This window comes from Notamacropus eugenii, chromosome 1 (assembly GCF_028372415.1).
Source record: "Notamacropus eugenii isolate mMacEug1 chromosome 1, mMacEug1.pri_v2, whole genome shotgun sequence".
Classification (NCBI taxonomy): Eukaryota; Metazoa; Chordata; class Mammalia; order Diprotodontia; family Macropodidae; genus Notamacropus; species Notamacropus eugenii.
This window is the reverse complement of record NC_092872.1, coordinates 131,347,043-131,371,709: the sequence shown is the minus strand read 5'-3', so window position 1 is coordinate 131,371,709 and position 24,667 is coordinate 131,347,043. Positions and strand designations below refer to the sequence as shown.

Below are 24,667 nucleotides of genomic sequence, written 5' to 3'. Positions count from 1 at the left end.
GAGAATTTAAACGATTTGCTATATGACCTTGGGGCCATACAGCTAAGCTGGACTTGAACATACGTCTTCCTGACTTTGAGACCTATATTCTTTCCATAACCTCGTGCTGCCTCTTGGAAAAATGAAAAGAATTATTGATACTTTCTTTTAAACTCTACCAAGTCCTCTTGAATGTATGGCTAGAATGGAAAACCTTCCCAAAGGATATTTGAGTCCATCTTTGGGAAGGCAAGCCAAACAGATATCGATAAAATTAAATTTATTTAAATTTAAATTTACATATAAATTTCTCTCTATATAAAATAAATATATATAAAAGTATATAAATTTAAATTTATGTCATTTTTAATGCAAGCTATATACAATATTCACAATATCATGTGCAATTCACTTTTCTGTACTTCTGTGTATCTGAAAATGCTCATATTTGATAATATTTGTCATGTACAGAATAATTAAAAATAGTGTCTCACCAAGAAATTGGCAAAAGTGATGTCATATGGGAATGATCAACATTAGAGGGATTATGAGGGGGGAAATGGAACACTAATATGCTGTTGGTGAAGTTGTGATTTATTCCAACTCTTCTGGAAAGCAATTTGGAATTTTACTCAAAATGTCCATCCCTTTGTCACTTTGATCCCACTATAAGGCATGTACCCTAAAGAGGTAAAAGACAGAAAGAGTGCTTCCACTTATACCAAAATATTTATAGCAGCACTTTTTAGCAAAGAACTGGGATCAATAGATGACCATTGTCTACGGTTGTATGTGAATGGCATAGAATGCTACTGTGTCATAAGAAACAATAAATATGAACAATTCAGAGAAACATGGGAAGACAGATGAACTGATGCAAAGTGAAGTAAGCAGAACCAAAGGGAAAAATAGACGCAATGTGTCTATTGGTGGTTTGTCCTTCATTCTTGAAGAGGACCATGACATCAGGGAGATGATGACATGACTTGCAATTAAATTTGACTGGAGTGAGGGAGGACTGTGCAAAGTCACCAACCTCACTTTCTCCTCCAGAGCCATCTGGATCCAGTGGCCAGATATTTATCAGGATGATTGCAGATGGGCCAGGATGCAGTGGGAGACCTTGACCTTTTTAAGTTAAAATATGTCTTTTTAAAACACAATGATCACAATGCAAATGGAAAAAAGAAACGATAAAAAGAACTAAATGTTGTTTGATGACAATAATCAGGTTTACACAGAAGAACAGAGAAGATGCATTTCCCTCCTTTGCTTACAGAGGTGGGACATTATGAGTATGGCTCTCATAGACTCCACTGAGGTGTTTGGATAATTTTACTGTGCTGTTTTTTGGTAGGTCTTTTCTCTTCTATTTTTTGTTACAATGACTAACTCTCTATGGAAAGGGGTAGTAAGGATACATTTGGAAAATAAAGAAAAAACCAGTTATCAATAAAAAAATCTATTTTTTTAAAAAGTATCCTGAGTCCTAGGATAAGAAGAAACTGTTATCACTGCTGAAAATGATGTACCCAAGGGACTCCATAATAAATACCCCAAATGTCACAGGCTTGCCACACATTACCTGAGTGGATTAGAACTCAGATTCTCAGTCCATGGATTTCCTTTATAGACAGTGAATCACACACACACACACATTGAGTGACTCAATTTTCTCATAGCCACAAGTGACCAGTCACAATTCTAAAGTGGACAAATTTTGCATTCTTTTGTCCCTTTAGCATCCTTCTTTCTCCCTAATTCTATAGGACCTTACCAGATGCTGCTTCCTATGCCTACTGTGGCCTCCTGGGGAGTACCTTTCCCTATCTTTTTCTCTACATCAAAACTAGCCTGTGTTCCATCTCTCTAGAATTACGTTCTTTGGTGATAACAAGCTAATCTGAGGAGCTAATTCAAGTTAATGAGGACATGGATGTGTTTTCTTCCCTAGGCAATAAATTCTCATTTTAACAAAAGACACCTCCTAAAAATACTGCCTCAACTCAGGAGTTGATAACTTTTTTTGAGTTGTGGTCCCCTTAGGCAGTCTGGTAAAACTATAGACCCTCCTCAGAATAATGTTTTTAAATGAATAAAATAAAATACATAAGCTTATAAAGGAAACTGATTGTCTTGAAATATATGTAATTTTTTTCCCATCCAAATTTACAGACCCCTTCCCCCAAAATCAATGCATGGACTTGTTAGGAATCAGTGGATCTTAAGGTTAAGAGGCCCTGCTTTAATGCAAAAGGATATTTTAATGGTAGAAATTTCCATCACCTTACAAAGCCTCAGATAAAGATATCCTTGAGCTTGGGAGGTGAGGGGATCTTCCTGGTAGCCTCAAATCCCATCACACAGGCAGTTATTCCACCTATACCTAGGGACTTCCCCAGCTCCAGCCCTCCCCATTTCCCTCCACCTGGAGATTGATGAGCCCAGCTTTCTCTTTCTCACCTTACAGAGAATTGCCTCCTCAGAGCTGGCCCCTGGCCTCCAATATTTTGGCTGTAGCATCCATGGGCAGCTGGACCTCAATGAAGATGGACTCATTGACTTGGCTGTGGGATCCCTTGGTGGTGCTGTGATCTTATGGTGGGTCATCCCCACTTTCCAAGGCTTCTGGCTTCATCTGAAGACTCTGCAGGGCTTGGATATGGCAGAGGAGGGGGCAGAATAGAAAGGAAGGGGCTTCACCTAGATTCCTAGAGAGCAGGGTGCTAGCCACTGACATTCATTCATTCAAAAAATATGTATTAAGTGCTATAGCATCTTGCATATTAATATTATTATTGATTGATATTGTTAATTTTATTGGTAATATTAATATCAATTCGTTAATATTATTAATATACAAGATACTATGCCAAATTGTAAGGAAGACACCAAGATTTAAAAAGGCATAGTCCCTATTCTCGGGGAATGTATAATCTAGTAGGAAAAAAGATGTACAGAAAAAAAATCTGAATATAAGAAACCAATTATCTTGTACCCTTGAGGTACCCTCAAATGTAATAGGTACCAGTCTTCTTCATGCATAGTAAGCAGTTTGTCTTGTGTTCAGTACCCTCTCTCTCTCTCTCTCTCTCTCTCTCTCTCTCTCTCTCTCTCTCTCTCTCTCTCTCTCTCTCTCTCTCACACACACACACACACACACACACACACACACACACACACACACACACATCTATAGGCAGTATGGTGAATTGGAAAGAGTGTGGGTCTTGAAATTAGATACCCTAAATTTGAATCCTCTCTGTTGGTCACCTGAATGACCTTGAAAAAGTTGCTTAACCTCTCTGGGCCTCAGTTTCCTCATCACTAAAATGATGGAGTTGGACTATATGACCTCTGAAGATTCTCCTAACTCTATAATCATATGACCTCATAATCTACAGGTAGATCATGAAAAACAAGTTGTCATAAACATGAAGTTTCTGAGTTAGTTCCCTGATGCATTCCCAGGCCAGCTCCTTCAAGACAGGGGAGACACCCAAACCTCAGTATAATTTCTGCTCCCTCCTAACTCCATCTCCTTGGCCACAGCAGCCCCACAGACATGACCAATGGGCTAGAGCACTCTCTTCTCCACCCCTTCTCTCCAGGTCCCGAAGTGTGGTCCAGATCAATGCCAGCATCCACTTTGAGCCGTCCAAGATCAACATTTTCCACAAGGACTGTAAGCGTAATGGCAAGGATTCAACCTGCATGGTGGCATTCCTCTGCTTCCTGCCCATCTTCCTGTCCCCTCATTTCCAAACTGCAACTGTAGGTGAGCCCCTCTTTTACTTTTTTCCCTTCCTCCTCTTTTCCCCTTCTATTTCTACTGAAATGTTGTGTTCTGTTTAAATATGTTATAGAAGCTACACTCTCCCATAGACTGGTGCTTTTTCCCCCCTAATTCCAGTCCTTTCAGAAACCAATGGTTTTGCACATGCTAGGGAGAAAGATCAGGAATTACCAAACAGTGACTGGGCAGGTGATGGACTGAGAACAATCCCACAGGGCAAAGAAATCAGGTCAGGTCAGGATAGGTAGATGAGGAATCCAGGAAGACCAGGCTAAAGTTAAGAAGTTGGTAGCTCTCAGAGCTTTAGGAAACAGGGGATCTGTAAAAAAAAAGAAAACAGCTGTCAGGTCTTGGTGATCGAGGTGATCAGGACTCCTGAATCCAGGAGGTCAAACAAATGGAGAAAGTGGTAATAATATTTCTATAGTAACTACTATTGCTAGGCATTTTGCTAAATACTTTACAATTATTATCTCATTTGATCCTCATAATATCCCTGGGAGGCAGGTCTTAACCCCATTTTATAGAAGAGGAGATTGAGGCAAATAGAGATCAAGTGACTTGCCCAGGATCACACGGCTAATACATATCTGAGGGTGGGTATGCCCTGGGACCTTCCTGATTCCAGGCTATCCACTCTGCACTACCTAGCTGTCAGAAAATATAAATTCATGTGAGTTTCCAGTAATCCAATAACTTGGCTTTGATCTACTTGAATCAAGGAGATTCCAGTGCTACTTGAATCTAATGACAGAGATGGGTAGATGAGATGAGAAGAGAAACAGCCTTTGATATAAAGGGAAGCTGATTTTTTTGCAAATGCTTTTGGCTCAAACCTACCTAGGGATCCCAGTATCTCAGATAAGAACTCGACAAGTCAATAAAAATTCAGGGTGAATTAGGAAGGTTTGTGACCACTGAAGCTTGGAGTAACAACCAGTGTTGGACCAAGTAGTGATTAAAAACAGTTAAAGTTAGTGAATAAGGCACCCATTTGTACCTAGGGGTTGACATTTTTTTTTTTTGCTCCAAATTCTGAGTAGCCTTTTAAATATAGTAACTGGTGAATAGTAATTGTTGATGCACGGCTATTCTAATGAAGTCCCATTTTTTAATAGGAAAAATATAATTGAGAAAGACATGTCTTTGGTTCAGTTAAATTTTAAGACCATATGGCCATCTCTGGAACCTTCTGGTGGCAGCTTTTCCAAAATGGAGATATAATGCATTTTTTAAAAATAGTTTGTAAAAGGATACCATGACAGTATCTTCCTTACAAGTTTCTTCCCGTTCATTCCTTCCTATCTCTCTCCTTTTCTCACTTTCCCCTTCTTCCTTTCCTGTTCTCCTCTTCTCCTCCCCCATTCCTCTCCACCTTTTCCTTCTTCTTTCCATGCTCCTTCCGCTGGTCTCCCATCCTCTTTTCCTTTATTTTATCCTTAATCCCTTCCCATCTTTATAGGCACTCCTATTCAGTCTAGAGTGAGAGGGAAGTGTCCGTTCTTCTCCAGTGAGTCTGAAAAGGTTTCACTGAGGAAGTTGCATTTTTAAAAGCTGTTTAAATGATGGGAAGCAATCCACTTGGCATTCCCATGTGGTTCTGCCTTCTTCCTACTTTGTGCACCCCCACTTTCTCCAGGCATCAAGTACAATGCCACTATTGATGAGCGGCGATACACGCCACGAGCCCACCTGGACGAGAATGCAGACAAATACACACACAGGACAGCTCTACTCTCTGCTGGCCAAGAGTACTGTGACCGCATCAGCTTCCACGTTCTGGTAAGCCTGACCCTAGGGCTTGGGTCAGTTTGTTCCAAAGTACTTACCGTGACTGATGAGGGGTAGGTGACCTGTCCCAGGAGCCATGGCAGGGCATCTCTTTCTTGAGGTGGAGCAGTTCAGCCAGTACAATAATGTAGATGGCTCTAGCTTGGGTCTATTCCAGGACATATCTTCATAGGCCTTAGAGTCACAAGGGTCCTCTGAGAACGTCTGGTCCAAGGCTTCTTAACCATTTTTGTGTTCTTGTCCCCTGGGACCCTTTCTCAGAATAATGTTTTTAAATGAATAGGAATGTAAAGGAAACCAAATATATTGAACTGGTTATACTATATGTGTATATGTGTATATGTATACATATTTGCTTGTGTATGCATATGTATATATATTTAAAATTCATGGACCCCTTCTCACTAGTTCTAGCCTAGCCCATTATTTTCGTTTCAATTCCATTCAATTCAATATACATTTAATTAAGTTCCTGCTAGATGCCAGTCACAGTGCTAGGTGCTGGGGACATAAACACAAAAGCAAAAACAAAAAAAAAGTCCCTGCCCTTAAGGAGATGACCTTCTCTTGAAGTATTCTCAGTGTCTCAGAATTATAAAAGACGAACTGAACATCTCCTCCATCTCATAGTCAACCAAAAATCCCTTTTACAATATTGCCAAAGAATGGCCATACAATCTTAGTTTGAAAACCTCCTGAGGCACCTCACTGCACTTTGGACAACCCAGATTTTTAGTTTAAATCCATCTTCCTTTTCTTTCCCCTCCTCCCCAACCAATTTCCACCCACTGCTCTTAGTTCTCCCCTCTGGAGTCAAGCAGAATGTCCTAGCCCTCCTACATATACACACATACACACACACACACACACACACACACACACATCTTTGTATATTCTCTAAACTCTGGTTACTGACCTCTGAAAATATTCCTTCCACCTTCCTGAAATGCCTGTGATCCTAAAACAGAACTAGACACAATGCTCCAGGTACAATCTGACCAAAGCAAGGGAGGATGGTTCAAAGACTTCACTCATTTTCTTTATCACTGGTGTCAAATTCAAATAAAAACAGCCAACTGTAAGGATCCGTGCAGATGCACATTGACTTGGAAAACCACATATTAACATTATCTACACTCTACTGCATTTCTATCTTGTTAAATATTTCTCAATTACATGTTAACCTGCCTCCAGTGTTTTCAGGAGTGCTGGGAGAGATGCTGTGGGCGGGTTACATGTCCTAACATCTCTGTGCCATGCATTCTGCATCCTAAAAGTAGTCATTAGCTTTTGGGGGCTGCTGTGTCACGATTTATTCGTTGTTATTGTGGTCATTGCTGTTCATCTTTCATTTTAAAACAGGACTGATGACATCAGGAGGAAGATGTCTGTCATTTTGAGCTCAGAGACTGCTTCATTCTTCAATCTTTTTTCCACACCTTTCCTTTCTACCCACTCTGTCCACTTTCCATCATATCACAGGTCTATCACCAGGTCTCTCTCCTGCTCAAATACATTCTATTTCCTCCCTATTGCCTCAAAGTCCTTTACAGTCTGGCTCCAACCTAGTTTTCCAATCTTATATTTCCCCTCACATCCAAACTTAACTGTATCAGGTGCTCCCTGCATTTGACCTTCCATCTTCCATCTCCACACCTTGTCACAGGATTTTCATGCCCAGGATGCATTCCCTCCTCTCATTTTCTCTATAGAGCCTTCCTTGGTGCCTCCTCCTTGTTGGTGTTCTCTCGCTCCCCAAATTACCTTGTATTTACTTGTTTGTGTATAAGTTACACAGGGTGTCCCAGAAATCTTAATGCAATTTTAGCTTAAAACTGCATTGATTTTTAGATCACCTGGTGTTCTATGTTGTTGTGGCTGTTAAGTCATTGCAGTCATGTCCAACTCTTTGAGACTCCATTTGGGGGCGTTTCTTGGCAAAGATACTGGAATGGTTCACCATTTCCTTCTCCAGTTCATTTTACAGATAAGGAAACTGAGGTAAACAGGGTTAAGGGACTTGCCCAGGGTCACAGAGCTACTAAGTGTCTGAGGCCAGATTTGAACTCTGGTCTTCCTGACTCCAGGCCAGACAGAATGCAAATTCTTTTAGGGTTGGGATAGTCTAAGTCACAAGTGTCAAACTCAAAAAGTGCCAGCTCAAAAATGGAGCAGGAACCAGATTAAAAGTTAATGGGAAATGTTTGACAAAATAAATAAAAACACATTACAACACAAAAAAGTGAAAATGTAGGGTTTTTTCTGAATTAGTCTGTGACCTGCAAGGATCAGTTTCTATTGAAGTTTGACACTTACTCATCTAAATGATTTCTAAGATCCCCAATGGAATTGATGTTCATGATAAATCCCTGTCATCCAAACTCACTGGCAGTCATATCATTTATATTACTCATACTCACCAGATATCTGCGGCTCGCTCCTCAATACCCAGCCCCTCCTCCTGTTCCCTGGGGTGCTCTTCTCTCCTGGGGGCCCCCTAGAGAGGTCAGAATTTGGCCATTCAAATATACAGTATCTGATCAGCCTCTCACAAATATCATGCCCCTAAACCGCATGGGAGTGTGCTAGAACCCAGAACCCAGCAAAGCCTCTCTAGCTTGATGCAAAGGCTCAGCCTTATGCTGGCCATGCTCCTTCACATCAAAATCCAATTCCTTTCTCTCTGTGTATACAAAAGCTTTTAGTCTTCTAACCTCCCAGACATGCCTTTATTTAGCAAACTGACTCAGTAATACTATTCATTCTCTGTCTCTGTTTCTGTCTGTATGTGTCTCTCTGTCTCTGTCTATCTTTCTCTCTCTCCCCTCCCCTCCTCTCTTTTCTTCTCTGTCTCTCCCCCCTCTCTATTTCTTCCTCTCAGTGCTATAGACCTTTTCCTCCCAGGCCTCTTTCAAAGTAATCTAGGCTTCAGTTGTCAATGACCCCAGATGCTTACAGTGGCTTACAGTGACCATTTACCTACTCACCCCTGTTTCCTCCACAGGATACAGCAGACTACGTGAAACCAGTGACATTCTCAGTCGAGTTTGCCTTGGAAAATCCTGACAACGGACCCATCCTGGATGATGGTTGGCCTACCACACTCAGAGTCTCAGTAAGTCACAGCCAGCAGCACGAGGACTAGGACAACTGTTCCTTCTGTCTGCTCATTCAACAAAGAACCAGGACCAGAGCATTTGCAGTACAAAGAATTAATATACTGAGCACTATCATCTTCTTCCTCTCCAAATAACGTATTCCTACAATACCACCTTCTTCCTTCCTCTGACCTATCCTGACCCTCTTGCAACCTACCTACAACCTAGTCTGGCAGGCAGACTTTTGGAAGTTCCTTGGAACAAAGGACCTGGTCTTCTTCAGCATCATCCACAGCATGGATGATGCTGGACACACAATAGGGTCTCAAATCAACATGTGGGTTATAGACTCTTCCCCATGGAAGTAACCTTGGAAGTCATCTACTTCAACACTTCATTCTGCAAATTAAGGAACTAAGGTTCAGAGAACTTAAGAAATTTGCCCAAGTTTATGGAAGAAATTAGTAGCCAGGGTAGGACTGAAACCCAGGCCTTCTGATTACTGACTGCTGAAATCCCTGAGACTTTAGCCTACACATTTTCCCAAGCTTCCCGATGTGCAAAGGTCACCCTCTTTATTAGTATTCTCTATAATCGTTTTCTTTCATTCTCTGACTCTCAGGATACTTCTCTCCCTATAGTCAGCTAGCTCAAAAACCCTGAAGATACTGAGGCCCCCAAAAACTCCTCCCAGAGAGAACAGACATGAGGCAATGTAGCTAGCACACAGTAGTCAAGTCCATCTTGAGCAGTTTCTAAGCACCTACTGTACGTTGATCCTATTACAGGCAAACAGTAAATAAATAATAATGAAGTGTTTATTTTGTTCTAGACACTATACTAAGTACTAGGGTATAAATAAAAAAAAAAGACAGCTCTTGCCCTCTAGGACCTTACATTCAAATGGGAGAAGGCAAAATACAAAAGGGGATGAGAAAAGGATGAGTAAAGGAACGGTGGCAAAGTCCGGGAAAGTCAGAAGCGTAGCCTAGAGGGAGATGAAGCCTGGCTATCCCCAACATAGAAGACCTGAGGAAAAAAGTGTCAATCCAAAGTGAGATGGCCCCAGATTCAGTGGGAGGAGGGGCCATCAGGGTAGAGGGAAGTTCCAGGCTTCATAATGTTGAATTCCAGGAGAGTCAATGAAGTATGGCTAACGTGGGCCTATCCCCAAACTGGAAGCGTAGAAATAGGAATGGGGTGGTAAATGTTTAACAACTAGAAGGAAAAATAAGTGTAGCCTACGAAACACTTTTTAAAATATGCATTATTCTAGAAAATCGACAAAATAATAAACCAACCTTGATTTGCAACCATCATCAATTTCCAATATATGAACATAGTGAAATTTTAACAATTTACTCTAGCACGTTCAAGCTGACTCCCACACACTCCTACCCAGGATGGAGGTGCCAGGGTAAGATGGCCCCAGGTATTGAGAGATGCTCTAGAGAGAAGACAGGTAACCGAGGCGTGGTGGTCCAGAAGCATAGCAAGGAGGGAAATGAAGGCCAGTGAGCTTGACTGCAATCTCTGGCAAAATTCTCGAGCCTAGTTTGGAGATGGTGATTAAGAAGAGAGATGGAGGCCTGGAACCAGGCAAGACAAAGGTGAACACTCACCTGTCAGAGGCCAGCCAGGGTAGATCAGTAAAATTGGTACTGTTGGCCAAAAGAACAAAGCCTAGCTAAAGGATGGAATTTCCACATAGGAAAAGAAGCAAAGATACATATGCCAAACAACATATTAGCTTTTGATAATCAATGCAACACCTAATTAATTGGATTATAAGCTATTATATATCAGTTTTCCAGATAATTGAAAATGTACCTCTTGATGCATCAAAATCTGGATGGAAATCTTTCCAAAATATATCACACACATATACATACACGCACATGTCTTACATATGTATATACACATTTTATATTTTTTATTATTTTCTATTTTTAAAATTTCATTTATTTTGTTTTTAAATCACCTTTATTTGCAAGTACATCCCTTCATTCTACTCCTCAGAGAGTTACCTCTTGTAATAAAGAATTTTCTTAAAGGGCAGTTCATCAAAACTAGCCAACATATTAACCAAGTATGACGGTATAAGCGATCTTTCACATGCCTCACAACCCCACAAAGAAAGGAGGGAGGTACATGGTCCCCTCTCTTCTTCAAAGCTACTTAGTTATAATCACAGAGTTCTCATTTCCATTTCTTCTGGTTGCTGTTATTTCGACTTACATCCCTTTAATCACTGGGTATATATGTTTGCTCGGTTCTGCTTACTTCACTTTGTATCAACTCACTTAGGTGTCAGTAGTCTGTCCAAATCCATCATTTCTTATGGTATAACGTCTGTCCTCCAAAACGAAATATTGTGAAAACAATTTAATCCTATCACCCATGGTGATAACCCAGGGTCATCATTATGGGCATCTCCATCTCCATGGGTCATTCAGGTGTGTTGGACTGTTTGCCCTTCTGCTAAGACGTTCCAGACAGCTATACTTTGTGCCTTTTGTCTCTTTCCCATGCTATCAGATATCAATTAGCATTGCTGTTACTATGGCTACCCTCTAGCAGTTTCCCTCTCCCTTCTGAGATGCTGCCTCTATTCTATTGTAGACTAGGCAATCAGACTTCTAGGTTCAGTTATAATTTTGTGTAAATCAAGAGTAAAAAGACTCTGAATGAAGGTCTGAAGGGCTACTTCAGGAGTGGTCTATACAGATATTAATGGGAGTGACCCCATGACCCCCTCCAAAGCCCAACCCACATCTCTGTGGCCTCTTAGGTCCTTTATTTTCAGCTATATCCCAAAGAGTGATAGTTGTACAGTAAGGGAATCCTAGGTATGAATGATTTAAAGCAAATTACTTTATTATGAATAACTAGAGTAAATGATTTCATTATTATTGTTGTTGTCAAAGAGTACAGAGTAGAATGGACTGAGCCATATGATCTCAAAATTTAGGATTCTTAAAGAAGTTACAATTGGAGCCTGCTTTTGAAGGAGATAGGAAAGCTCCTTCAAGAAAAGTCTGGGCAAAAGCATAAAGGTAGGACAAAGAAAATGGTACCTGGGAAACTAGCAGCAAATTAATAGAAAACATGTCAAGCAGTACTAAGAGAGGAAAGTACTGAAAAGAATATGTGTGTATCAAGGGCAAGGTCTGGAATTGGTGAGAGGACCTGAAGACCAGGTCAGGAAATTAAATGAATGAAGTATGAGTTATGGACAAGGGGAGCTGCTCCACTGTTCCTTTACCTATGTCACACTTTTCTCCTGACCCAGGTACCCTTCTGGAATGGGTGCAATGAGGATGAAAACTGTGTCCCTGACTTGGTCCTAGATGCCCAGAGCGACATTCCCACTGCCATGTGAGTACATCACCAGAACAGGACTTTATGGAGGTTTCACAATTTCTGCCAGCCACTTAGGGGACCTGTCCCTCCTTCCTGGTAGGTGGAACTCTGTGTCCCCTGGATTTGCCCCTCGTCATCATCTTCCGCTTCCACCTATTCATTCTTTCATTCATTCATATATTTGTTTGTTCTTCAACAAGTCTAATGACTTGTTGAATGTCTAAGGCATGCCCAGTCACAGGACCGTAGCTTTCTAGCTGAAAGGGATCTTAGAGATCAAGTCCAGCTCACTTATTTTAGGGATAAGGAAACTGAAGCTCAGAAGGAGAAAGTAACTTGACCTGTCACATAGCTGGTAAGTACCTGAGAGTGGTTGCGTAGCTAAAGCAGAATCTCCCTGAAGAGATGAAATAGTCATGATGCTGTATTGACAATGTGGGTTGCCGGGAAGTATAGTTTTCCTAGTTGGAAGGAGAGAAAGAAAAGGCTCATCAGTTATGGGAGCTTCATAGGAGCGTGCCATGTCTCTTGTGGCTCGCATCTCTCACAATCCTTCAGTTTCTCCTTCCACGTGGGAAAACTATACTTCCCAGAAACCCCTTGTGCCAATATGGAGTTATAGGTAAATAACAATAAAGGTGGTATTTGTGTCCAGTGCATGGAATGAACACTAAATGCTATAGGACTCAGAGAAGGGAAAAGTCACTGAAGTGACTAGAGAAGGCTTCATAAATGGGGTGGCCATGAGCTGGACCTTGAAGGATGGACTCTACCTCTTCTTTCTCCTCTTCTTCTCTCTCTCTCTTTTCCCTTAACAATCAAGGAATTACTCTCACCCAGTGGCTCCTGGCCAGGCAGGAAAAATGGAATACATCCAACAGAGTTGTGGTGTTCCTCCCACAATGGTGACTAAGAGGGAGGAACCACATATGTGCCTTTCCACTAGGCAGATTTACTAATGCCAAGTTACCGAGGGAGACTTCCTCACAACCCACCACCACTAATCCCTTCAGACTCTCTCCTCTGTCATTTCCTGAGCTAGAAGCCCCCACCCACCCACACTTCATCCTCTACCCAGCACTCTGATTTTTTGGTTTTCTTGCAGGGAATATTGCAACAGAGTCCTGAGAAAGACCCAACCAGAGTGCTCTTCCTACACCCTGTCCTTCGATACATCCATTTTCATCATAGAGAGTACCCGGCGGCGTGTGGCAGTGGAGGCTACCCTGGAGAACAGGGGAGAGAATGCTTATAACACAATTCTAAACATTTCATACTCAAGAAACCTGCAGTTTGCAAGCTTGATTCAAAAGGTAAGCCCTTGGCCTCGTCCTCAAACCTGGGGAACCACAGAAGGCAAGAGAGTCAAATGTCTGCCCTGGGGCAAGATTCAGGGACCCACCCTCATCCATAGGTATATAAGAATGTAAATACCAATAAGCAATAACAATAACATAATATAATTGTATACTATCCTAATAAATAATGTATATTTATGTAATGCTTAAGTATTGCAAAGCACTTTATGTATCATCTCATTTTGTAATATACATTATCATATATATCTCAATAAGAGATAGCATGGACAAAGAGCCAAGAGTCTGAATCCTTCCTTGAAAGAGAGCTGGCAGTGTTAAACAGTGCAGAAGGACCCATAATGGTTTAACCCCAAGGCCTACGCCTACCACTCTTGTGAAAGAATCGGAGGTCCCCCCCAAAAAAACACCTGTAACCAATGAAGCAACCCTTATTCCATAATCTCTCACCAACACGTGACAGAGAGAGACCATAGAGTATGGACCAGGCATTGCGGCCTTCCTTCTTTCTGACCCCTCATTAGACCCCCTGTTTTTAGCCCCAGACTTTCAGGTACTCCTTGAATGGGGACTGGCCTCAGTGGCCACAGCCAGACTACTGTGTCCTTTCCTCTTAGGCTCCTGGCATTCTAGTGCATCAGGATTAAGTAAATCTCTTCCTAGACAAGGCACCAACCCTAAAATACAAGCATGCCAACCTAACAGACAGTTGTGGTGGGGTAGAGGCACTTAATGACCTCTCAGGTTCCCTGCCCACCTGAGGATTCTGGGATTGTTGGAGGTTCAAGCATGCCCTCCCCACCTCAGACTTTCCTGGCTCCTGTTCAAAACAAAACTGTTTTTCCTGGAGTAAGAGACCCCCATAGAGTTCTGTTTCTACAGCACAAAAGACCCTTTAGAACTATGCAAGGGTAAAGAGAAGTGAGAAACATGTTATACAGATCAGTCAATGTCTCCAGGCACAGAGCAGGCTGTTTGTAGAGGCCAGAAGTTTCCTCAGCAGAACATTTAAGAGATCAAATCTCTCAAGGGTGGGGAAATCGAGGGGACTGAGTTTCAGTTAAAGTAGGATTTTCACAGCTAAGTTGTTATTCACCCACAAATATAGGGACTTCTAATGAAAAATGACCCCCCTCAGATACAATTTTAATATTAGTCTACATAACACATGTTCATGCACATGAATATGTATGTACATGTAAACACAAAATGCCCATGTATATATATGTACCTTGCATATGGTTGTAGATGCCGGTATACACACAATGTGTAAAATGCTTTGTGTGTCATAAAGCATTGTATAAATGTAGTCTATTATTATTATTGCATATACACACACACTCACATAGCCCTCACTAGAATGCACCAGATTATCAGAGTGGGCTACATATCTATGCAATATTCTGTTTCTGAAACAGTCTGTGAGTCAGAGGCCATTACACCATCCACATCAGTCCTAGGTACCTGGGTAAGGCAGGGAGCACCACCCAAATAGGTTGGAAACTCCTACAAGGCGATTCCCCAGAAGGCTGCTTCCTCCCAGCAACCAGTGGGTCAGACAGTCAGTCCCTAGAGCAGATGCCAGAGGGGTCATGGTGCCCAGTAAAGAAAACTGGATTAGGAGTCAGCCTGGGTTTGAATTTCAGCTTTTCCACTTGCTCCCTGAGTGAATTTAGGCAAGACCCTTAGCCTTTCTGGGTCTCAGTTTTCTTATCTATAAAATGAAAGAGTTGGAGCAGATAACTTCTAAAATCCCTTCCAGTTCAGAATCTGTGGAACTTTCAGGAAAAAGGCACATTATTGCTGAGTTAGAAAGCAAGAGCTGAGGATCTGAGCGATAAAAGGCATGCATCGTGTTGGGCAAAACCTTCATTTTTTTTTTTGACACAACTTTAACACTAGTCTGTATCATACATGTTTGCACATATGTATAGATTTCTACATATGCCACTGAACCCACAGGTTTTGTTCCTTAGGTCTTCTCTTGACACCCTGCTAACAATGATTTTAATCCAGCTTTTGCACTTCTGACATCCCTGTTCCAGTTGTCTCTCTGACATGGCTCTGTCTTTTACAACTCCCAGGATGTTAGGTTTTTTTAAATAATAGTTTGTTATTTTATTTTTCAAGTAACAAGTTTTGTTTATTAATCTGTTCCTCCTGGTACCCCAACATACACTGAACAAAAAAAACCAACTGAAAAATTAATCCCTCAATACCTCCCTCATAGTGAACAAAACAAATTTTTAACCTGAAAACATATCTACATAATCTGGCAAAATAAGTTCCCACATTAGCCACATCCAAGACCATATGTCTCTTTCTGCATTTTAAGTTTCTCACTTCTCTGTTAGGAGATGAGAGGCATGTTTCACCATCACTCTTTTCACCTCATGGTTTATCACTGTGTGTTGATCACAGCTCTGAGGTCTTTGAAAGCTGATTTCTCCATAATGTTCATTGTACAAACTGCTGTAACCCTGCTCAGTCTACTCTGCATCAAGTGATACAGGTCTTTCCTGCTTCCTCTAAAATTGTCCATTTTATCATTTCTTATGGAACAATAATATTCCATTACACTCATATGCCATAATCTGCTTACCTATTCCCTAAAAGGAATTCCCTAAAAATTCCCTGAAGAACCCCTTTAGTTTCCTTTTTTTTTTTTGGCTAGTAGAAAAAGAGCTGTTATAAACATTTTTGTTCATATATAATAGATTCTTTCCCTCTTTATTTGATGTCTTTGAGATATAGGCCTAGTAGTGGTACAGCTGAGTCAAAGAGAAGGCACAGTTTGGTAAGTCTGTGCATAATTCCAAACTGATTTCCAGAATAGATGAACCGATTCACAGCCCCACCAAGAGTGTACTAATGTGCCTGTTTTCCCACAGCCCCTCCATCATTTGCCATTTCTCTCAGTCTGGTAGGTTTGAGGTGGAACCTCCAAAGTATAACTCCTGTTTTTTACTTCACCTCAGTGCTCTGGCCTCTGTTTTGTCTTTGCTGCTAGTACTGGTATTCAGCTTCCTTTCCCGTATTGCAAACAGCTGTTAACTGTCACCTGGCTGAATTTGGACATTACTAAAATACCAAGAACAAAACACAGATCTGGCTGCTCCTGGCCTTTGGTGCTTGACTTCCTGCCCAGTGGTGGTGGTGGGGGATGAAGTTTCTGACCTCAGGAACTTCCAATCTGCTAGATGTCATGCAGTGGGAGGTCAGAAAGAAATTAGACAGCTGTGGTAATCCCAGCCCCCAGATGTTGTGTGTGGGATGAGGAGAGATGTAAATGTAAATTGTATATAAATTGTGTTGGCAACTGGGGATCTAAAGTCATGAAGGAGGGGAGCCTGACACAGAGAGAATGACAAGAAGAAACAGGTGAGAATTCAGCAGTCAAGAAGTCAAGAAACTGGAAGTCTTCCAGGAGTCCACAGGGTTCAGAGAAGGGCTGTGCTGGCAATATTTAATAACCAGCTCTCAAAAAGAAAAATGTACACATGACACACTTTTAAAGTACAACCTGGATTGTTAACATTTTCTTCACCACTTGCTTAAGTCCAATCAACAAAGAATAAAACCCTCATTTGTAGCATTTAGCTATTTCTGAAGAATAAACGCTCACGCTGAAACTATTAACTGTCAGCTGCATCCAGCTGACCCTTGATTCAGGGTTCTAACAAGGAAAGAGATGCTTGACTCACTGTGGCTTCCTTTTGATAGCAGATTGTGGGGGGCACTAGTTACACACCTCATCCTCTCTCTACCTGCCTCCTCCTCACCTGTCCACAGCTTGAGGTCTGGGCCCAGCAGACCCTGGGGGACTCTAAACCCCAGTCTCTGGGAGCTTCTGGTCTGATGAGAATTCAAAGTCCCCAGCCTCAGAGCATTCAGTCTGCTAGGGAGACTAAGCCCCCACCCTCAGGGACCTCTAGTCTAATGGGGTAAGGCAGAACACACATCATGCGAAAGTGATCTAAAAATCAGTTTTTGCACCAAGAAGTACAATTAAATCCCCAAGTGTTACAGACTGAAAGCCCCCTTGGGACCAGTATAACATGACTCCTTTGTATGAAGCTATTTTTGGTAAAATTCTTACATTTTCAGCTTTAAAGAGCTGAGAGGGAAAAGCCTGAAAATTAGCTGAGGTCCTCAACCACATGGCTAGTGACTTCATGAGCAGTACAGTGATAAGGCAACAATAGCTAACCGTTATATGACATTTGAAGGTTTGCAAAGCGCTTTCCAGATATCTTCTCATTTTATCTTCGTAACAACCCTGGGACACAGAGTTATTATTATCCCCATTTTACAAATGAGGAAACTGAGTCAGGCAGCAGCAAAGTGCCTCTTGATTCGAACTCAGGTCTTCCTGATTCCCAGACTGGCACTCTACCCACTTCACCCTAGAATGCTTTCTCTTCTTTCCCTTAACCCCAACTTTTAGCCCAGACCCAGTACAAGTGGGTTTCAGGCCCCAGCCATATGGAAAGTAAAGAGGCAGCAGAAAGGAGGAGGAAGAAGTAGTTTGGGGTAACTGGCAAATCAGAACCTCAACAGATATTTTAGTTGACCTTCTTGGGGCTTATCCTGTGCCATCTTGAGTACCATGTATTGCCAGGGTTTATCATCTCATTCAACCTCCTCACTTTATAGAGGAGGAAACTAAGGCAAAGGAAGTCATTTAATATGACTTGTCCAAGACAGCTTACCCAGACCTCTTGAATTCCTGGCCAGTCCTCTTTCTACTGAGGCAGCTGAATGAAGCCATGGATAGAGTGCTGGGCTTAGAATTCAGAAGACGTGAGTTCAAACCCCACCTCAGACACTTAATAGCTGTGTGACTCTGGGCAAAAAAACAATTTCTGTCTGCCTCGATTTCCTCAGCTGTAAAATGGGGAGAGCACCTGCTTCACAGAGTTACTGTGAGGGTAAATGAGACACTTGTAAAGTGCCTGGCACACAGTAGGTGCTTAATAAATGCTTGTTCCCTTCCTTCTTGCTGTACCACACCTACTAGATTCTTAACAAGCCTTCCTCATGACGATAAGCGTTACACAGAGTCACTACTTCTTTGGGATAACCCAGGAAGTTTGTCATCAAAAGACATCAGCCTTCAGACCGCCTGTCAGGAATCTGATTGGCTCTTGGCTTTATCAACTTCCCCTTGACAGGTCCCACCCTTCTTTGCCCCACAGGCAAATGAACTGTACTTTTCCAGAAGGTACCTGGTTACCTGAAAACTCCTAAACTTCATCTTGGTTCAAAATGTTATCATCCAGTAAGCGCAGAAATTCTTACAAAGAGCAAGCAAGGAAATGGGTTAAGGTTTTCCCTCTACTCCTTCTGGATTAAAGATGAGAAAGTGCTCTAAATGTTAGAAAAACCACAATAAGGAAGAATAAGGAGGCTTATCCCTTGGCCACAAGTGCCAGTCCTAGCTCCATTATTTCTGGTTCTTGATTCTTGTCAATCTGCCTTCTCAGTCTCAAACTGCCTCCTACACGGACCACATTTTATGTCTCTCTCGATGTCTCCCTTGGCAATCTCCCACATCCTCAAGGACCAAGCCCCCACCCAGGTCAAAATAGAATCAAGTAACTTGGCTTGCCAGTTCCTCAGGGGTTACAGGCTCTTAGGTTTCTCCACTCTCTACCCTGTCTCATCCCCTAAAGCCCACCAGCCATGCTGAGCAGAACGGCTCTCATCCCAGGGTTCCATCCACTTCAGGGATTCAGCCCCAGGTTTGGGAAAAGGATAAAAGACTAAGATCAGGGTTTGATTCTTTACTCCCTGCTCCCCTACCCCACAGGATGACTCGGATGGCAGCATTGAGTGCATAAATGAGGACAGGAGGATCAATAGGAAAGTCTGCAACGTCAGCTACCCATTTTTTAAAGCAAAAGCCAAGGTAAGAAGCTTGGGGAGGGCAAGGCAGGAGGAAGGAGTGAAGAAGGTGGGGGAAGAGTGGACAGCCAAAGATATGGGGGAGGAAGGGCTGCTTTGAAGGCACTGAAATGTCTTTCTTATCCTTAGATCATGTAAGCACATTTAAAATGACCAAAGTATGGGGCTGAGTTTACACTCCTCAGAGCTAGTTGGACGGTCAGTCCAAAATCACCTACTATGTTCCAGGCATTGTACCAAGCACTGGAAATACAACACACACACACACACACACACACACACACAAGCAGACAACAGTCCCTAACTTTAAGGAGTTCATATTCTAATGGGGGGAGACGTGGGAGACAACATGAAAATAGCTACATACAAACAAGATATATATTCTGGATGAATATATCATCTGCAGAGAGAAGGCTAGTCCCTTGGGTCAGAGGATCCTGTGCTTAGACCACTGCTACTCTGTCCCTCTCCACAACAGGACAATGTCCCCTCACACACAAGCCTCCCCATCCTCAGAGGGGAAATCCCTTTTCATCCCCAACTCCAATTACTCCAATAGGTCCCACTCTTCTTTTCCTGGAGGAAATAAACTCACTTTTCCAATCTCTGATCTTGTTGATATGGTTTTGTGAAGGCAGCAAGACTTGGGAATGAATCAACCAAATCCCAAAAGACCAATTAATAGACTACATAGCACAAAATCTATTATTCTTAAAGCATCCCCTACATCTCCCAATCCCCTCCCCAAACTGCATGCTTGCCCATGGAAGACCCTTGGGGAGGCTTACTAACACTTTCAGACCCCCATGGGCACCTCCTGAGAAGACAGCATGATGGGCCCAGGGGTAGAAGAGAATATTTCATTAACCCAAATGAATGAGTTATGCATGGAATAAGAAAGAGAAGGAAGAAGGAGGAAGGAAACAACTTGGACACAAAATACTACCTTATAAAACAGAGCCAGGAGGGAAATAAATTAACAGCTGTCTGAACTGTGTGCGTTGGAGGGTGGAGAAGAGGGATAAAGGAACTTCAGAGGGAGAGAAGCCAGCGAGGAGAAGGCATTTGTCATCTAGGCATAGGATCAGGGGTAGGAAGCCTAGGGAATTTTCTATGGAACTATTGGAGAAAAGGGAGCTGGGAGCCAGGGTCATAATATATAACTCAGCAGCCCATATCTTCACCAAATCCTAAAACAGCTATTTAGGGTCAGGGTGGAGGAGGGGAAGGAGGTTAGAAAGAAGATGGAGTGGAATTATCAGTAGGTATTCTGAAGTCTGGGGCAGCTAGGTGGTATAAGTAGTGAGAGTCAGAAAGACCTAAGTTCAAATCCAGTCGCAGACACTTACTAGCTGTGTGACCCTGGGCAAGTCAGGCCCTAAGTTTCCTCCTTTTCAAAGTGAAAAGAGTTGGACTAAATGATCTCTAAGGCCCCTTCCAGGTCTACATTCTACGATCTGTAAGGGACTTCATCTTGAAGGGCTTCTGTTTCTTCCTCTATAAAATGAGGAGTGGAAGAGATAATTTCTCAGGTTTTTCTAGCTCTAAACCCTATGACTCTATGATCATTACCCTATCCCAACCCTTATGAAACCCACACAGACACATTCCAAAGCTGATTTTTCTCTTTGTTTCTCTCTGCTCTTCAAAGAAGAAAAAAAGGAGGGAGAACAGTCAAGAAAGCCCCCTCTCAGTAGCTGTTTTCCTTGGCTCCTAAGAACCATACTGGCAGCCTCCCAAAAGCCCATTATCTCTCCTCATCCAGCACATTCCCAGCCGGCTAGGATGCACTGCTGGGACACCAGGACAAGGGTTAGACCCCGCCCCTATCTGAGGGAAAGCTCCATCCTCTATCAGGATGGAGCATGATGGTCACATCTCTACTGCACCCAAGGGCCTCAGGGATCCCTGGGTTCCTAATAGGTTTGCTCTGATTGGTACTTTTCCCCTTTTTCCAGGGAGCTTTCCGCCTGGATTTCGAGTTCAGCAAGTCGGTTTTTCTTCAGAATATGGAGATCCTGCTGACAGTTGGCAGGTCAGGGGGCTATGCTCTGCTTGTCCTAAGCTCTTCCTACTAACTCCAAGTCTCCAACACTCTTCACATATTTGCCTGCTCTCACTCGATATTCCACATAGTAGGCATGAGGTACACTCACAACACAACAATGCATTGCTTCCAGAGTGCTTGCCTCAAAGAAGCTCTTTAGAGAGATAGTATGAGTACTACTGTCTTCATGTTCCAAATGAGAACACTCAGGTTCAGAGAAGTTCAGGCTATGCTATTAGTAAATGGAAGAGCTGAAACCTGAACCCAGATCTGTCTCTTTCTACTGCACCACACTGCCCAGAAAAGACATCTTTCTGTCAACCCAGAGACTTGACCATCCTCTAGGGGAGGCAAGACAGACAGTGATGTAAACCCCCCCAAAAATGTACCATGACAATTACAAAACGAGTGTAATATTCTGGAAAACGTTTAACAACCAGCTCTCTGTGGACACACTCTAATCTATAGACAAGGTTTATTAATCAAGCCCTGCTCTTATGCTCACAATGAAAATTTAATAGTCCACCTCTTGGGAGCGAATTCAAGCTGCCTCCAGGACACCCCTGAAAAAAGAGTGCTGAGTAATAGATATTATGGGACTGCACTAAACTAAGCCAAAAAAAGACTTGCCTAGAAGAACATGAGCCTCATGTTCTCCACCAATGAAATCCAAAAAATCCACTAACCAATATATAACTAAGGGAACAAGATTTTCTGCTGTATGTTCTATTAGTGTTTTCTTATTATTACAGTAAGAGCCTGATATAAAGCTGATTGATGTCAGTGGGTAAGACAGGTGTGTGTGTGTGTGTGTGTGTGTGTGTGTGTGTGTGTGTGTGTGTGTGTGTTTTGGGCTAACAATGCTATATCCAGCTTTTCCTGGGCGGAGTGTTTTTGGAGGCTGTAATCTGACCTGAAGTATGTCCACAATGCTAACAGGCTATAATACAACAATTTGGGGGAGGTGGTAAGGGGTGTGCCTATGTGTAGACACACCCACACCCACACACAGGGCTGGCCCAAGACAAAATTATGAAGCAAAATTCAGTTGACCCTTTCTGCCCTCCCCAATGTTTCAACGCCCCACTCTCCACTTTCCCCATTCCACTCCTCTCTACAATGGCAGAGTCATCTTCCTCTCTCTTCCCAGGAACAACACTTGCATTAGAATGGGATCATTTATTTCTAGGTGTCAATGAATTTCAATAGCCGTGTCCCTTTCTCCAAGGGCACTTTCCCTTGATTCCAGATGTCTCATCCTTCATCAGTTCCCTAACGTCATTTAATAAGGGGAGGAGATATTTCTGAGCAGGGGTACCACTGAAATTATACCATATGAGGGATTACCTACTCCACCTACAGGGAAGATTATAGAGGGAGAGGGGATATGTGGAGGTTGCCTAATGGCCCTTCCATTCCCCAGCAATTTGAGTGGGCTTATGAACTCTGTGTGTGTGTGCGTGTGTGCTCTTGCTTTCCAGTCTGACTTTTCTCAAGTAACTAACTAGTTGCAGAGACCATGAATCTCTCTTAAGTAATAAATTGGCTTTTCTTATAAAAATATTAGCTAATATTTATATAGTTTTCTAAGGTTTACCAAGTGCTTTATATGTATTATCTCAAATAGTATAGTTCCCTACCCCTCTTAAAGGAAGGGAGAAGTCCTTCTGTGCTAGAGAGAATTAAGAAGTTATTGTGATATTCCTAGAGACTTTCCCACCAATCTGTAATTTAATTTGCAAAATCAAAACAAAACACTCCATACAGATTTGGTGTCAAAGGTGGAAGAGCCACATAACAGCATGTTGAGTTCATGTCTGTAGTTAAGACAAATTAATTATTACATGGAATTTCTACTTGACGCTGAGGCCAAGTTATAAATGATTTATGTATGACTTAAAGCATTCCTGATCACTGGTGGAGAGAAAGGGAGCACAACAGTTAAGTTCCCTTATGAGAAATGCAATCCTAAAGTGAATTCGGCCTCTGGGGGGTATATCCAAGTTATGGACCAAAGACAGATAAAAGCCCACAGGAAAGAAAAATTAGCTAATTCATTAATGAAATTAAATGATTATCTCTGCACTTAGGTTGTCCTGGCTAATCTTTTTGGTTTGAGGTTTGTTTTGCGTGGTTGGTTGCATGGTTGGTGTTGGGGTTTTTTTTTGAAGGGGTAATGTTTTGGGGAAAGAGAAAGTTTACCTTTATCAATTCCCAAGAGAAATTAAACTACGTATTTGAATTCTCACAATATTTTTGAATTTCACAGAAGTTTAGCTAAGTTCTCAGGTACTGACCCCTGAAAAGAAGCTAATGAATGAGTTACTCTCAAAATAGAGATGCAATTATAAATGCTGATTCAAGGATTTCCTAGGTTTTTTCCCCTGCTGTTGCCAGAACCTACTGTTTGTCCTTAAGCCATGGAGATGACCCATCACTGTAATTTTTTTTTGGATGCTTCTTCTTGGCATAGAAGTAAACTTGGTCTCTCAAAGGATCTACCAGTAGAGAGCCAGCACTGGTAAAGCCTACTTAGCTGGAGTGGCTTTGAGCATGGACTTATCATCTGAGGACCACTTCAGCAAAGTTCAGAGATTCGTCACTGGAAAGCTAGCCCACCAAGCCATAAGGTTTGGGATTTTTAGCCACAGCAATTCAGGAAATCATCTCCTCAGATGTTGTTGTTATTAATGTGTTTGTCCTTCATTGCCAAAGAAGACCATGACATCAGAGAAATGAAGACATGACTTGCACTTTACTTTGTTTTGAGTGAGGGAGATCTAACAGGAGTTTTGAAGGAAGCTCCCATAAATATCCATTATGGGTCTTTTGAAACACTTAAGTACACACACTTAAGTACACACATACACATATACATACATACACACATATACGTGTGTGTATGTATGTATATATGATGATGATAACAACTTATTTATAATAGCAATTGATGCATTTTTTAAAAGTCCATTCATATACATATATTATCTTATTTGATTCCCCAGCATTTAATAAGTACAGTGTTTGGCACATAGTGAGTGTTCAGCAAATGCTTTCATTCATTCATGCATTCATCTAGCAATCCTTTGAGATAGGCAAAGCAGCAAGTACCGTACTGATGAGATCAGAGAAGTAAAAGAGGAATCTGTCTAAAATCATACAGCAAGTTAGGGAGAGAACCAGGTCTAGAACCCAGATGTCATCATTCCTCATTCAGTGATTTTTTTTTCATTACATTATGCTATCTCCATTTGTGTGGTTGTACGTGTAGGATATGATTGTGAAAGGGACGTGGGCTTAGAGAGGTGACTAATAAAAGAATTAGAGGAAAAGCAAGGTGACATCTCCAAATGTCACAGCCTGAAAAGTT

General features: G+C 41.9%; 1 protein-coding gene across 1 annotated transcript in view; it reads left to right on the top strand.

Moving 5' to 3' along the window:
- Positions 1 to 24,667, top strand: part of ITGA11 (integrin subunit alpha 11) — a 200,846-nt gene that overhangs the window by 162,440 nt on the left and 13,739 nt on the right. The window contains exons 15-22 of the mRNA XM_072615088.1: positions 2,450 to 2,580; positions 3,591 to 3,757; positions 5,415 to 5,557; positions 8,571 to 8,681; positions 11,957 to 12,042; positions 13,133 to 13,340; positions 19,156 to 19,254; positions 21,209 to 21,285. Of these exons, the coding sequence (XP_072471189.1) occupies positions 2,450 to 2,580; positions 3,591 to 3,757; positions 5,415 to 5,557; positions 8,571 to 8,681; positions 11,957 to 12,042; positions 13,133 to 13,340; positions 19,156 to 19,254; positions 21,209 to 21,285 (1,022 nt within the window). The remainder of the gene's footprint in view (positions 1 to 2,449; positions 2,581 to 3,590; positions 3,758 to 5,414; positions 5,558 to 8,570; positions 8,682 to 11,956; positions 12,043 to 13,132; positions 13,341 to 19,155; positions 19,255 to 21,208; positions 21,286 to 24,667) is intronic.